The sequence below is a fragment of the Rhipicephalus microplus genome, chromosome 10, assembly GCF_043290135.1.
Source record: "Rhipicephalus microplus isolate Deutch F79 chromosome 10, USDA_Rmic, whole genome shotgun sequence".
Taxonomy (NCBI): domain Eukaryota; kingdom Metazoa; phylum Arthropoda; class Arachnida; order Ixodida; family Ixodidae; genus Rhipicephalus; species Rhipicephalus microplus.
Window position 1 is genome coordinate 14,596,391 of NC_134709.1, and position 13,278 is coordinate 14,609,668.

At 49.5% G+C, this 13,278-nt stretch overlaps 1 protein-coding gene across 1 annotated transcript; it reads left to right on the forward strand.

The window, feature by feature from the left end:
* Nucleotides 1–1,203: 1,203 nt before the first annotated feature.
* Nucleotides 1,204–7,330, forward strand: LOC119181849 (beta-galactosidase). Its single transcript, XM_037433090.2, has 3 exons — nucleotides 1,204–1,857; nucleotides 4,684–5,643; nucleotides 6,424–7,330. The coding sequence occupies exons 1-3, from the start codon at nucleotides 1,327–1,329 to the stop codon at nucleotides 6,865–6,867; spliced, it is 1,935 nt and encodes a 644-aa protein (XP_037288987.2). The 5' UTR covers nucleotides 1,204–1,326; the 3' UTR covers nucleotides 6,868–7,330.
* Nucleotides 7,331–13,278: the final 5,948 nt, after the last annotated feature.

Genomic DNA, 13,278 nt, shown 5'->3' on the forward strand with positions numbered 1-13,278 from the left:
AGACACTCTCTACTAACTAGAAGTGTTTATTGTTATTTTGCTACGCTAGGCTGAAACACAGAGGCAAAGCGAAAAGACAGGAGACGCACGTGCGCAAACTGGCGGACTTTCTTCAAGTTTCGTCTTGGTGTGGAACAATTCTTTTCTCACTTTAGTATCAAAGAAAAGAGCTCATAGCTAAGGACTAACTGCTATGATGTTGTAGCTTGCTTGAAAGAAAGTGTATTTGAAATATTTGAGCAGACACAGAGAGAATACTGTTGAACATGAACTGGCTACTCGTTAATGGGTCTGTTCCTCAGCAATGTTGATTGCTATAGGCTACACCGGCACACAGAACCCGAATCCATCCAAGACCTGTGTTTGTAAAGAACAATAAGGTCTATAGTGTAACAAAAGGACGATGCCATACTTACAAGGCCCCGTGAAAGCCTTATTGACGCAACGAATACGTATATTTTTATAATAAAATAGAAAGTTTGTCGCATGCTTCGGTCTGGTCAGCGTAAACTGAGTTTCTCAACTCTCGAAGAAAGCCTCATCAACGGAAACACTTGAAAAAGAGACGGATGCTCCATGGTGGTACACAAGCGAGTAATAAAAACTCATCAGTCGGGTATATTGACGCATGAACTCCAAATAAATCTGGAAAACAGCCTACAAAGGGGGACCATTACAGCGAGACACCATATCCACCCACTTTCGCAGTCGTTTGACACGTTAACTTTCCAAGATAGGATTACGCCAAACGAGGAATAAAGAGAGTGTTCTACTCATCAAAAAAGGTGCAAATCAACTCAGGCCTATTTACGTACACAGCACATGCTGTACTTGGTTGGTTTGCCTAAGCTAACGCAACTACTTTTGTCCAGCACGGTGGTAAAAGAAAAAAAAAACAAGCAGAACAATTGCAGGAAACGTATCCCAGACACGGTGATATTCTGTTTTGATAAAACATACGTACGCGACGAATACTGTTGCTCAACCGAAACGGTACTAAACAAGCTGTTTTTTTTTCTCTTTTTTCCTTGTTGTTTCCCACTCCGCACTACAATGGGTTGCTTTCAAAGAAGCTGTGCGTGGCGAAAGTGCCTTCGGATGTAAATAAAACTCTAGAAACGACGTTCAGCGCATCGTGGTTCCCGAGGCGCGCAAACGCTGCGGAAAACAGGTGCAAACTCCCGCGCTGTCCTGAATAGACGCTGCAAAAAGAGAAAGGCGCTGAAAAGCGCTATCTGTGTTCAGCCTGAAAAGTTGACGACGCTTCGCCTAAACGGATCCTCTGTTTTTCAGTTCCTCCGAAAAAAGCGAGAAGCGCCGCAAATTATGCGCGCGTTGGCGGCGGCGCGCCTCATCGCCTGCGGCATCATCATGTCGAGCACCGCAGAAAGGTCATTCAAGATTGACTACGACAAGCACACTTTCCTGTTGGACGGCAAGCCCTTCCAGTTTGTCGGCGGCGCGCTTCACTACTTTCGCATTCCCCGACCGTACTGGGATGACCGGCTCCACACGCTGCGCATGGGTGGACCGAACGTGGTGGACTTCTACATCGACTGGAGCGGCCACGAACCGGAACCCGGACAGTACCACTTTGTCGGCGAATACGACCTGGTCGCCTTCCTGGAGGCCATCATGAAGGCCGACCTCCTGGCCATCGTCAGGCCGGGGCCATTCATATGCGGTGAGGTGGACAACGCGGGCTTCCCTTATTGGCTCCTGCGGAAGCACCCGAACATGCAGTACCGCACAATGGAGAAGGAGTACCTGGAAGAAATGACCAAATGGTTCGAGGTTTTGCTGCCGATGCTGGTTCCGTACCTGTACAAAAACGGCGGGCCCATCATAATGGTTCAGGTCAGTGTCGTGAAGCCTGTGAGGTCATGGGAATAGTGCCTGTTTCAGATAACTGGTTGCACATTGAGCCCAGTTTCCGACCAAACGCAGTGCCAAGGAAGAAAGGTTCCGCTAAGTCGCGGTAAATGTTACACCCACCAAAGCGGTAGATGCGTAAACGATCAGCTACGAGAGCCCTCGCCGTTTCCAAAAACTGTAGCGAATGGTATGCACCTATCTACGCCGATCAAAGATGACCATTCCGCACTCGTCTTTGACAATGCAACTGCAACCACATGTAGTGAAATACTTGGGAAGGAGGGGGAGGGGGGGAAGCGGATTGTAAAGTAGGCTTTCCACATACACACAGCATCAGACGTGCCCGTTAGTATAGTACAACGCTTACTGACAAAGGAACTGGGGTATCTGGTAAGGCGTTAGTATATCAGAAAAGTTTCGGCACGTTTGCATGCCCGCTAACCATATTCAAAATATGTTCAATATTATTAAGAAGGTATTTTACGAGAAGAAGGAGGAGAGGTCGGCCTGGATGGCGGGTTACTAGCCTGCTATTCCTCACGTGGGTAAGGAGAAAAGAGAAAGAAAAAAATTCAGTTCTATGTGATGCTCTGTCCACCTCTCGGTAACGCTTCTTTCTTTACCGTGCTATTTTCTATTATGATCATGATAAGCATAGTTAATTAACCTCTAAAACCACCGTATAATGATGAGAGACGCCATAGTAGAGGGCTGCGGAAACTTCGAATACCTGGGGATCCTTAACATGCACCCAAATCTGAGCACACAGGCCTAAAGCATTCTCGCCTCCTAATTTAAAAATGCAACCACCGCAGCCGGGATTCGATCCCGCCACCTGCGGGTCAGAGGCCGGGTCCCTTAGCCACTATACCACCGCGGCGGGGCTTTCGTTTTCATTGTAAAGTTGCAATTCAATCTTGACGGCTTTCGCGCGAGCACGCGGAGACAAAGAAGAGAAACACACGGACGAGCGAAATCAAACAACAGGTTTACTTTTTGAAAGACCCGCACACCACGAGATCGAATCTCGGCCGCGGTGGCTGCAATTTCGGTGGAAGCGAAAACGCTTGGGGTCCATGTGCTTAAAGATCTGAGTGCACGTTAAAGAACCCCAGGTGGTCGAAATTTCCGTAGCCCTCCGCGACGGCGTCTCTCATAATCATACGGTGGTTTTAGAACGTTAAACCCCAAATATTGAATTGGTCATTAGATTTCGAAAACATTCACTTAACAATCCTCAGATATAATCTATATCTGGTCTAAGAAAAAACACGTGAACAGCACACTTCGCCCCTCTTGTGATCACATGCCCCAAGGAACATATGACAAAAGCGACTTTTTTATCAAGCAAGGGAACCCTGGGTCATTGCTTATCATTGGAAAAGACCACCACTACCTGTCTCGAAGTATGATTACCATGTCTGTATTCGATGGTCGCGATACCAAAATAAAGCGTGCGTGCGCACTCATTGCAACGCAGCGCTAAATGTCCACAGGATGGCCTTTCAGGCACGTTCTTTGCCTCCTGTTAATACAGTTTGTTCTAACAGGCCGACACCCAAGTTTTGCCTGAATTCTCAATTGCACACCACTGGCGTCGCATACATCCTTCTGTGTGACTCGTCCGTAAGTTCGGCTGGGAACAGTCCTCACGATGACACGAGGTTTACCGAGCCACCATGCATGTCACTGCACAGCTATGCGTTTTCGATTTAGGCGATTGCGAAAACGGAAGTGTGGGTGCTTTAAGCGCCGTGATTGTGGAAAATTCTGTGGCGTACATGCTAGCAGTGCTGTTTTAGAAGTTTAAAACGGAATTCCCGTGAACAAAAAAAAATGGCTAATACATTCCATGAGAATGCTAGGCGACACGACTGAACTTCCCCTGTGCGCGTCTTCATTTTGATTACTGAAGCATGTGATCTATGCATTCATTACCTTGTTTTCTAATTTATAACTCTTATCTTCAGCCGCCGCTCATGATTAATTTCCAAAACGCTTCCGTGATTACGTGTAATATTTGTGGATTGTCTATAAGCTATCCCCTCAAGTGCTGCCATACTGAGACCTGTTACTATACGCTTTCTGTAATTCTGTAACTGGTCAGGTTACGATTCTGTAGGTTGCCGGGCACTGAGTAGCTTGTAAAAAAATCTTTCTTGACAAAAAAGTGACAACTATGACAGCAGTGCAATCACGTACAGCCGGCACGTGAGGCTCCGCAGGGGAACGCTAAAACAACAACAAACACACACAAAAAAGACACTCCCACTCCCCATTCTTCAAGCCACACCCGCACCTGCCGCTTAATACCCAATAGCATTCCCCTGCCTGGATGTACCCAGAGTTGGCACCCCCCTGCCCACAGACAAAGTCCAGCTGCATTCATGGACCGACACGCAATGTGTATAGGTTTAGCCGGCAACACTTGAATAGTCCTGTGCATAACCCCCGTATTTCAGAACGCCCCTTAACTCAACGCTACACCTTCACTTGAGCAAGCCGATGGAAGCGCCATCTCTAGGTAGGGCAAGTCAATGCATATCAGTGATAATTAGCTTCTATTCTTGAGTAGCGCAGCTTCATTTTCCGCCAAGCAGTGGCGCACTACTCAACTCTGTCAAGTGAAGGGTGAAAGTCGAGTCGAGGAGCATTTGTGAATACGGGGGTAAGTCTTGAGATTACTATACGTGTGTATTTCAGACGCTTACGTTTCCAAATTATACAGTTTGCCACGGCAAACCCGCGCCAGCCAGCTACTATGGGTTCTGAAACAGTGCTGCATACTCCATCTCCACCCCAATGCAGGTAGAAAACGAGTACGGCCACCTCGAAAATCTCGAAAGTGCCTGCAACCCCAAGTACATGGAGTTCGTGCTGTCTCTCCAAGAGAAGCATTTAGGCAAGGACGTGGTCATGTTTCGCGCCGACGCACCATCAGAAGTACGGTACGAATGCGACAAGGTGCGCGACATCTTGGTGGCCGGAAACTGCGACCCCAAGGCCAACGTGACCGCAGCCTTTGACATCATACGCGAAGCACAGGTCAAGCCGGGAGGTCCCGTCATGGTGAGCGAGTACTACACTGGTTGGATGAACTACTGGGGCTGGAACGACAATCCGGCCTACGCACCCGCGATCATCAGCACCTTCGAGCAGATGATGAAAGATGGGGGCAACGTCATTTTCTACATGTATCACGGTGGCACCAACTTCGGCTTCAAGGCTGCCACCAGCGCCGAGTCGCCATTGGTAACCAGCTACGACTATGATGCCCCCATGGGAGAAGACGGGGACCCGAAGGCCTACTACTTCCCCCTGCGCGACGCGATCGGCAAGTACGTTCCGCTCAAGTCTGGCGAGCTTCGCAAGCCCTGGCCCAAGATGAAGGTAGCCGCCATTCGTATGCCGCATAGCAGGCCCCTGAAAGATGTTATGAAGCATTTTCGAGATAAAGGCAGGCTCAAGCAGAAAAGGTCCACGTATCCCTTGACCTTCGAAGAACTCGGCCAGGACTTCGGGTTCCTGTTTTACCACACGGAGCTCAAAGTCAACCTTGACGGCGAGTACTTAATGGTGCTCCATGGTCTCCGCGACATGGCGCAGCTGCTCGTGCGCGACGAACGCCACATTATGAGCATATTCGACATCTCGGAGGTGCCAGCGAAAGCCAACTGCACCGTTAGGCTCAAGAAAGGTGAAAAGCTGTCCATTCTTGTGGAGAACATGGGTCGGGAAGACTTCGGTCCAAGCAATCGGGATCCCAAGGTGAGTTAGAAGGTCGTAAGTCTAGATGTTAAGCAGCACTAACGAAATTGGCTGAGGTCCAACCCTCGTAAATCTAGTTATCACGAGCGAAAGATGTGTTAGGCTTAGTTTGCAGCGACACCCCACAAATTGAAATTATTTCACTGAGTTATTGTGCACGAGGTTACAGCGAACGAAAGCACAGTTGAGTGTGTTTGAGAAGCGAAACATGGCCTCTCCAAGTGCTCCTCCTCAACATGCCTGAAGAGACCAGAGCACACGCACTAGATAAAGTAGTGTCCACTCAACAGAAACTCACTCGGTGGATTTAAGCCGAAACGGTTGTGTCATCCACGATCTTCTGGCTCTAGCGTAGCCCTCACCGATCAGCCCGCCAACCACGATCTCCTAATGCCGTGTAGCTCTCGCCTATCGGTGCCTCATCCTTGGACTCCATCGACCGTGTCCCCCATCTTTCCTATCTCTTCTCTATGTCAATCCTGTGCGGCGAGTGCTCCATTTTTTTATCGTTCTACTATTCTTTTTATCTCCTTCCCTGCAAGGAGTATAGCCTTGTCGCCAGCTAAGGCAAACAGAAATTAGCTAATCTAATATACGTAGTATTCACAATATATAACACGTAGTATTCCCATTATCAGAGAAAACGTGCTTGCGGGCACAACGGAAACAAACCAACACGACTCTCTTGCACACACAAACGACACCGAAGTTCTGGGGGCGTCGCTTCTACTTATTCCTAGTTTGTAAAAACTGACTGCACCAGCGTTTTGTCTCTTTCAGGGATTGACGAACGTGACTGTGGGGAACTTTACCCTGACGGACTGGACGGTAGAGGCTCTACCTCTGACACAGAACAAGGACATCACTGAACTAATCCACTTCATGATGTGGCCAATCAACAGCAAACAAGGAAAGAGCCCACACTTCTACTACGGCTGGTTCACGCTGCCCGAGGGACAGGAGCCGCGGGACACGTTTCTCGACCCCTCAAACTACACAAAAGGTGTGGCGTTCCTCAATGGCATCAACCTGGGTCGCTACTGGCCGGCCGTCGGGCCGCAGGTTAGGCTGTACGTTCCGGGAGTCTACATCAGGCCGTATCCCGAGGAAAACAAGCTCATCTTGTTCGAATTGGAAGGACTTCGCACTGAGCACCCTGACCGAGGTGTTAGCTTCAGCGATTTGCCTTGGCTCAACGCCGACACGGGAAAACCTCACCCCTAGCGGGAATGTGTGAAAGATCGGTCACCTGTAGGGTTAGTTGATTCGTTGCAACATATGTAACAAGCACGCAACACCGAAAACGACGACGACAGAGACGGCATGGAAAGAGCTCGGACATCGACCTGTTTTTGCCGCGGACAATACCAGGTGTATGTACCGACGGAATACCAATAGTCTATAGCGGCAAAGCACGTGGTAGTGAACGCCGTTGCTCGCTGCTGCTACAACACCTTAGATACAATATGCTCTTTGTGCTTCAATTATAGTAGGAGGACCTAGACATACCGTAGGATTAGGTTAGCTATCATTGCGCTGCCTTGCTTGGAACGTTTCTGTAGAAAACGGCAGCTGGATTAGCACCGAAGGCGTTCTAGACAAGTGTGATTGCGTCTGTACATACGAAGTGGCAGCCGGTAAGGAAGAGAAGCAAAGACAAAAAAGAAAACCAATAAAGGCAGATCGTATGCCCATATACCTGGTATCGTCAGCGGAATAAACAGTTGGAGGTCGTCGCTCTTCACACTGTCTCTGACGTGGATCTTTCTAGTATTGCGCGATGTTACTTGTGTTGTGAAAGATAAGCAATAGTTGACACTGCTGCACATTGCGTTGGGTCCGTGAGGACTGAAAGTCAAAGGGTGTAGCAAACAGTTCCTCACTCGACAGGGATCACGGCCATCACCACATTTCGTTGTACCACTTGATGGCATGCGAATGTCCTTGGCAAACTGGAGTTTCATTGTTTTTACGCATCATCATCCAACTATTAGCAGTAGCACGCTCAGAACCCAGTAAATAAACATGTTAGTTTTCAATGCCTCATGATTCGTGCACGAAGTCGCTTGTCGTAATCTTCCGTTTACAGAGGAAAGCATACAGCCGATGTTCTTATAGTTACCTAGTTGTTTGTCGCGGTGCTTGGTTGCTGGCCCGAAAGCTGCTTGTTCGAAACCGGCGGCAGCGGTCGCACTTCGATACCGGGGAAATGCTAGAAGCAGGCTTACTGTGCGATGTCATTGCACGCGAAATAACAGAAAATGGTAAAAAAATTTTTTTTATTGGAGAACTTCACTACGACGCATCTTATTATCGTATCGCGGTTTCGGGCAAGTAAAACCACGGATATTATTACGCTTATCATCTCGGTTCGTGCATTTATTGTGAAACGTTGTTGAAAAAATTACACCATCTCTCGTTCAAGGAAACCACGTGTAGGTGCGAAGCAGCGGACGCTGACGCTGGCGTCGACGCTGGCACTTATCGAGGCGTTGCGCAGCAGAGAAAGATGGGGAGGTGCAAAGCACGCACCGATGGACCGGTCTTTCCTACTCGAACATGCCGATCCCTGCTAATGGGCAATGAGAGACAGAACAATCCGACTGGACACAGAGACCCGCAGTGCACTTTTAGTTAGCGCTCGCGCTGCGAATTATCATTGGTCAAAAACGGGCAGGACGAACCTCCCAACGGCACTATTGGAGGTAAAGATCCAGTGCCTATACATATGAGGTGGGCGAACGGGTGCGCAGCGCGAGCAGCAGGTTTGTTCAATGAAGAAACTCGCTAACAGGCGCTTCCTGCATCGGCGTTGCGAGGTGAGAGGGGACGCGCATGCGCAGGGGGGTTCAAATGCCGCTGAGAGGGAACCTAGAGGAGAGAGAGGGCGTAGAAGAGGACAGATGTGGGGGAGGGGGTGCGCATGCGCAGTATAGGTGGTCACGCCGGATTGAACTCGACCGCTTTCGCAACACAAAGGCCATGCCTCCTCACCGTAGCGGGTGCTAAGAGGGCCAATGAGTAGATGACTGCGGCTGTGTTTGGGCGTGTTGGTAAGTCGCGAGTCATACTAATAGCGTTTAACGCGCACAACCACACGAGGAGACTGACGAACATGTGAGAAATTATGTCGCTTTCTACACCACTCTGCAAGTTGGTGACCGTACGTGTAACGTGTTCTTTGATATCCTCGTTTTGTTGTGCCATTAAACACGATTAATTAGTAGAGCCTACATTAGCACTCGCACCTAATTAGCGGCATTTCTTACATACGTAGTAGTAGCGAATTAGTATTGTCTATAAATTAACGTAGGCTTGAAGAGCGTATGTTAATCAGCGTCGACGCCAGAACGGACTACTTTGTTCTCAGTTGGAACTATGACCTCTCGCCGGAGGCATGACTTTTTTAGTTGGCTTCCGGCGATAACACGAGGTACCACAAATTGAAGCGGGGTGGCGAGATTCGTGCACCAGCTATTCGCTATAAACCATTCGTAAAAGTTGCAAGCTGGTGTTGAAGCGACTCCGATTCTTGGCAGACTCACACTTCGTACCTTGTGCCTGGTCGCGGTATCAAATCTCGGGTGCGGCAGCCGCATGCGATGGATGCGAATAGTTATGGTATCTTCAACTATAGTCGCCTCTGGCCTTCAGCCCAGAGGCGGACGGATCCGGCATTGCACGCACTCTGGGGCGAAGTTAAACGCTCGACCTGAACGCCAAACTGGTTGCCGGAGGTAAATTTTAACAAAGTGTTTGATTGGGCTGGTTGGTGTTGCATGGTAGACGAAGAAAGTGCTTAACAGCGCAAAAAACAGGATGGGATAAAAGAGACGAGAACATAGCGCTCTGTTCTCGCATCCTTTATATCCCCTCCCATCGTTTGCGCTGTTAAGCACTTTCTTCGTCTATAGTTGCCGGAGAAACACCAAAACAGGAGGGACCAAGAACCTAGAGCGAAAATCTTTTTTTTCTAGTACAAGCCGTGTCAAAACCAAGCCGAAACTTCCCACGCTCTAAAAGAAAGTCGCCGATGCGCGGTTGAAACGAGTCGCCAACAAGGGAACGCTCAGCTGGGCGAATTACTGGTCGCAGGCATGGATTAGGTCGTCATCGCCGTCGTATACTTCGCCGCTGGTCTACGGGTAGGATTGACAAAGGTAATGGCATCAGCTCAGCGCTAACAAAACTGTGCTGATACCAGACGACGCGATCACTTCATGTGACGCCGCCATAACGACAATGCTGCTTCGCCCCACCGTGGTGGTCTAGTGGCTAAGGTACTCGGCTGCTGACCCGCAGGGCGCGGGTTCGAATCCCGGCTGCGGCGGCTGCATTTCCGATGGAGGCGGAAATGTTGTAGGCCCGTGTGCTCAGATTTGGGTGCACGTTAAAGAACCCCAGGTGGTCTAAATTTTCGGAGCCCTCCACTACGGCGTCTCTCATAATCATATCATGGTTTTGGGACGTTAAACCCCACAAATCAATCAATCAACAATGCTGCTTCTGATCACTCCTGACCGGAAGTGCTCGCACTGCCAAGTCGAAAGGGCTCGGAGCAGCTCAGAGCTATCGACGGGAGCGATTGAAAGAACTAGCCGTACGCGAAGCACGCATGCTCCCTTTCAACCAGCAGAACGCCATGTCGCTCGCGAGAGCGTTCTAGAGCGCTCCGAAACAACCAGGCGAAGATGACATTAGAGGACCGTAGATTCAGGTGCACGCTGAGGAATCCAATGTGATCGAAGTTTCCGGAGCCCTGTTATATACGGAGTCTCATATTCATGAATTGATTTGGGGACGTACAACTCCAAAAGTACCCGCTTCTTAAAAGTTCGGTAATGTCAAGGACGCAGTATTGAATTGAAGTGAAAATTTATTTGCCCTGAAAACAACTTGCAGGAGCAGAGACTAAGGGCCAAGCAGCCTGACAAAGGGCCTCCAGACGCCGCCCGATACAAGAGAAGGGGTGGGTTTACGGCAGCCGTATATGACAGCAACCAACTCTGTAACTTGTGCGCGACGATACGCATATATTGAACAAGAACATACTTTCTAGTGATGCAAACTGAAGGGTTCGGACGCAGAAAAAGATGAGGCAGCTGCAACGTTTCTCCAGCGACCCCACCGCTATACCGCTGCTGTTGCTATACGGGTATTGCGTACGTTTCCCCGCTTTTGGCTGAGGACGCATACCATCGCCAGCAAAAATTTTCAGGATACATCGCGCGGCAAAGCGACGTAAAACTACATCACTGCGTGATGAAGCGACGATATCAAGGCTATCGGCCTCAGCGAATAGCGACGGCACGTTTATGCAACGGGCCGTTGCCGGATCTTATCGTGGAGGCAGAGGCCGGTATCTTGAACACCTGCCACGTCACGGTATATAGGCGATGCAGTTTCTTATCGCTCCGCCACTGCGGCCGATCTCGCTAACTTTTGCGGCCGACAGTACAGTATCAACCGAAAAAGAATAGAACGTGCAAGTGATTCGTTACCGAAGCGGTGAGATTGCGACAAGCGGCGCTGCCTTTTGCCTGAGCGCGCCGATATCAAGCGTGCTAAGCACGTTCCATTTCTAAAGCAGGGGTGGTCCGCGGAAAGCCCTGCGACGCGCAGCTTCATCTGGGCGACTGCGATAAAGACACGGTTGCTCGCAACTTCCGCGAAAACAAAAGCAAAACAAAAAGGCTATCACTCGCATAGCCAGATCGGCCGATAAGCAATGGACAAGCGTTTCTCCAGATGTGGGCTTCTGGATCTACCAGCCGTAAGACGGGCTGCTGTCCGCCCGTCTGCCGGCCACCCTTGGTTTGGAAATCGGTCGTGAACAAATTTTGTCGCAATTCTGCGGCTCAGGCCTTCATTCACTTGAAATATTCTTCTTTTTCCGTTGAGACTGTACATCTGCGGCGTCCAGAGACGATTATCTGCAGCAGCGCTCGGGAGCTGTCATGTTTGATCACGTGATCGTAACAGCCCTCCCGCCACACAGTTCCACCAGCGCATTGTAGCAGCGGTCGTGTACGCACAGAATAACATGCTTACTATGTTACTATACGGTATTGGTACCGCACGACACCAGCACGTGGCAGTATACCCATGCAGATGCGACCACCCGCTTCGATCCGAATTCGCGCTTGCTGCTCGCCCACTGCCTTCACAGGCATAAAAGATTGGTGGAATCGGTAATCGCTTCGTGTCATTTCACGCCGGGGACAAGGCGTCAGGTAGGTTGCGTCTCCATTCTTGAGACTATCTGTGTTTATTTAGATATGGCTGCTAAGCCCCGTCAATGGTCACTTGAGAATGAATCTTGGAAGCACTGCAAAACACCGACGAATACATTACTCACGAGGCTTCGGGACGTAAATACAAAGCAAATAACTGCGTAGGTTGCAAACTTACGGGCCCAACAGAGCAGGACGGCGACGTGAAGTTCGAGACGGAAAGAAACTGCTTCCAGTGGTGCCACCAGGTTGACTTTACGGGCGCTCCCGCCTGCTCACTTTTACTCGCGTGCGTGCAGTAGACGGCACGAATGGAGTCATAAAGTGGTACGAAAGACCACGGCGTGACGACGGGCGCGGTGCGGTGGTGGCGCCATTTAATTTTGATCACCCAAACCAGCTGCAGGAAATCGTCTATAATAGCAGCGTCTATGCAATGGAATGGAAAATATTACAGTGGAAGCTGTTATGAGATCACAACTAGGGTCACGCGCGACACTGTAGTTGTCCACCGCCACCGCTGTCCGTAACCACTTCGTATTAAATAAGAAAAAAATGTATCACCAAGGATACAGTGGGGCTCGAACTTGGGTGAGCTGCGTGCCAGCCCAGTATTCTACCACAGAGCCACGCTGGTGCCAAGGACTTGTTCGCAAACTTGCTTTAGGCAGGCTTTATGTTTGGAAAGGAATCGTGGTGATATGAGCAATAAAACGTTTTGGCACAGCAAAAGACCAACCAGGCGTCACCAAGGGCGTCACTAAGGGCGCCACCAAGGGCGTCACCAAGGGCGTCACCAAGGGTGTCACCAAGGGCGTCACCAAGGGCGTCACCAAGGGCATCACCAAGGGCGTCACACAGTGCGAATAACGTACTGAGTGAGTCGCCTGATGCTCCAAACCATCACAAAAGCTTGTTCTTGATCACCTATGAACTGTGGCGCATACCCACGTCCGGCATATTTCTTCACCGTAATTAGGTGCTGCATAAAAAATTGCAGAAAATTTCCGAGCAAGTGTGTAGTGGACACCACACTTCTCCAAAGAATGATGAAGCATAGCATAGTGAATGCTGGCTGACTACACAAAATTTATGACTACCTATGGCCCAGTGGGTACCCAGCAGTGTGCTTGTAGCATCTCACAAAGTGATTACAAAAGTGTCTGAAATGACGCTCTTCTAGATTTCGCTGTAGCTGTGCTGCGCGTTCCGCGCAGGCCCAGGCGTTTTTTTTTTGTTTTTTTTTTGTTTGAGGAACTTCTGAAATATGAATAAATTTTGCTAATCGTTGCGAAAACGTTTCGGACATCATTCACCTTTGATGCATCGTTGAAGCAAAGATTTAGGGAATGCGAAGAGCAGTGCGCATACATTACTGTTAAGGGATGCGTTTTGCGAATGA

Coding starts and splice junctions, on each gene's coding strand:
- LOC119181849 (XM_037433090.2), top strand. CDS start 1,327: ATGCGCGCGTTGGCGGCGGCGCGCCTCATCGCCTGCGGCATCATCATG. Junction 1,858..4,683: donor GGCCCATCATAATGGTTCAG/GTCAGTGTCGTG, acceptor ACCCCAATGCAG/GTAGAAAACGAGTACGGCCA. Junction 5,644..6,423: donor CAAGCAATCGGGATCCCAAG/GTGAGTTAGAAG, acceptor TGTCTCTTTCAG/GGATTGACGAACGTGACTGT.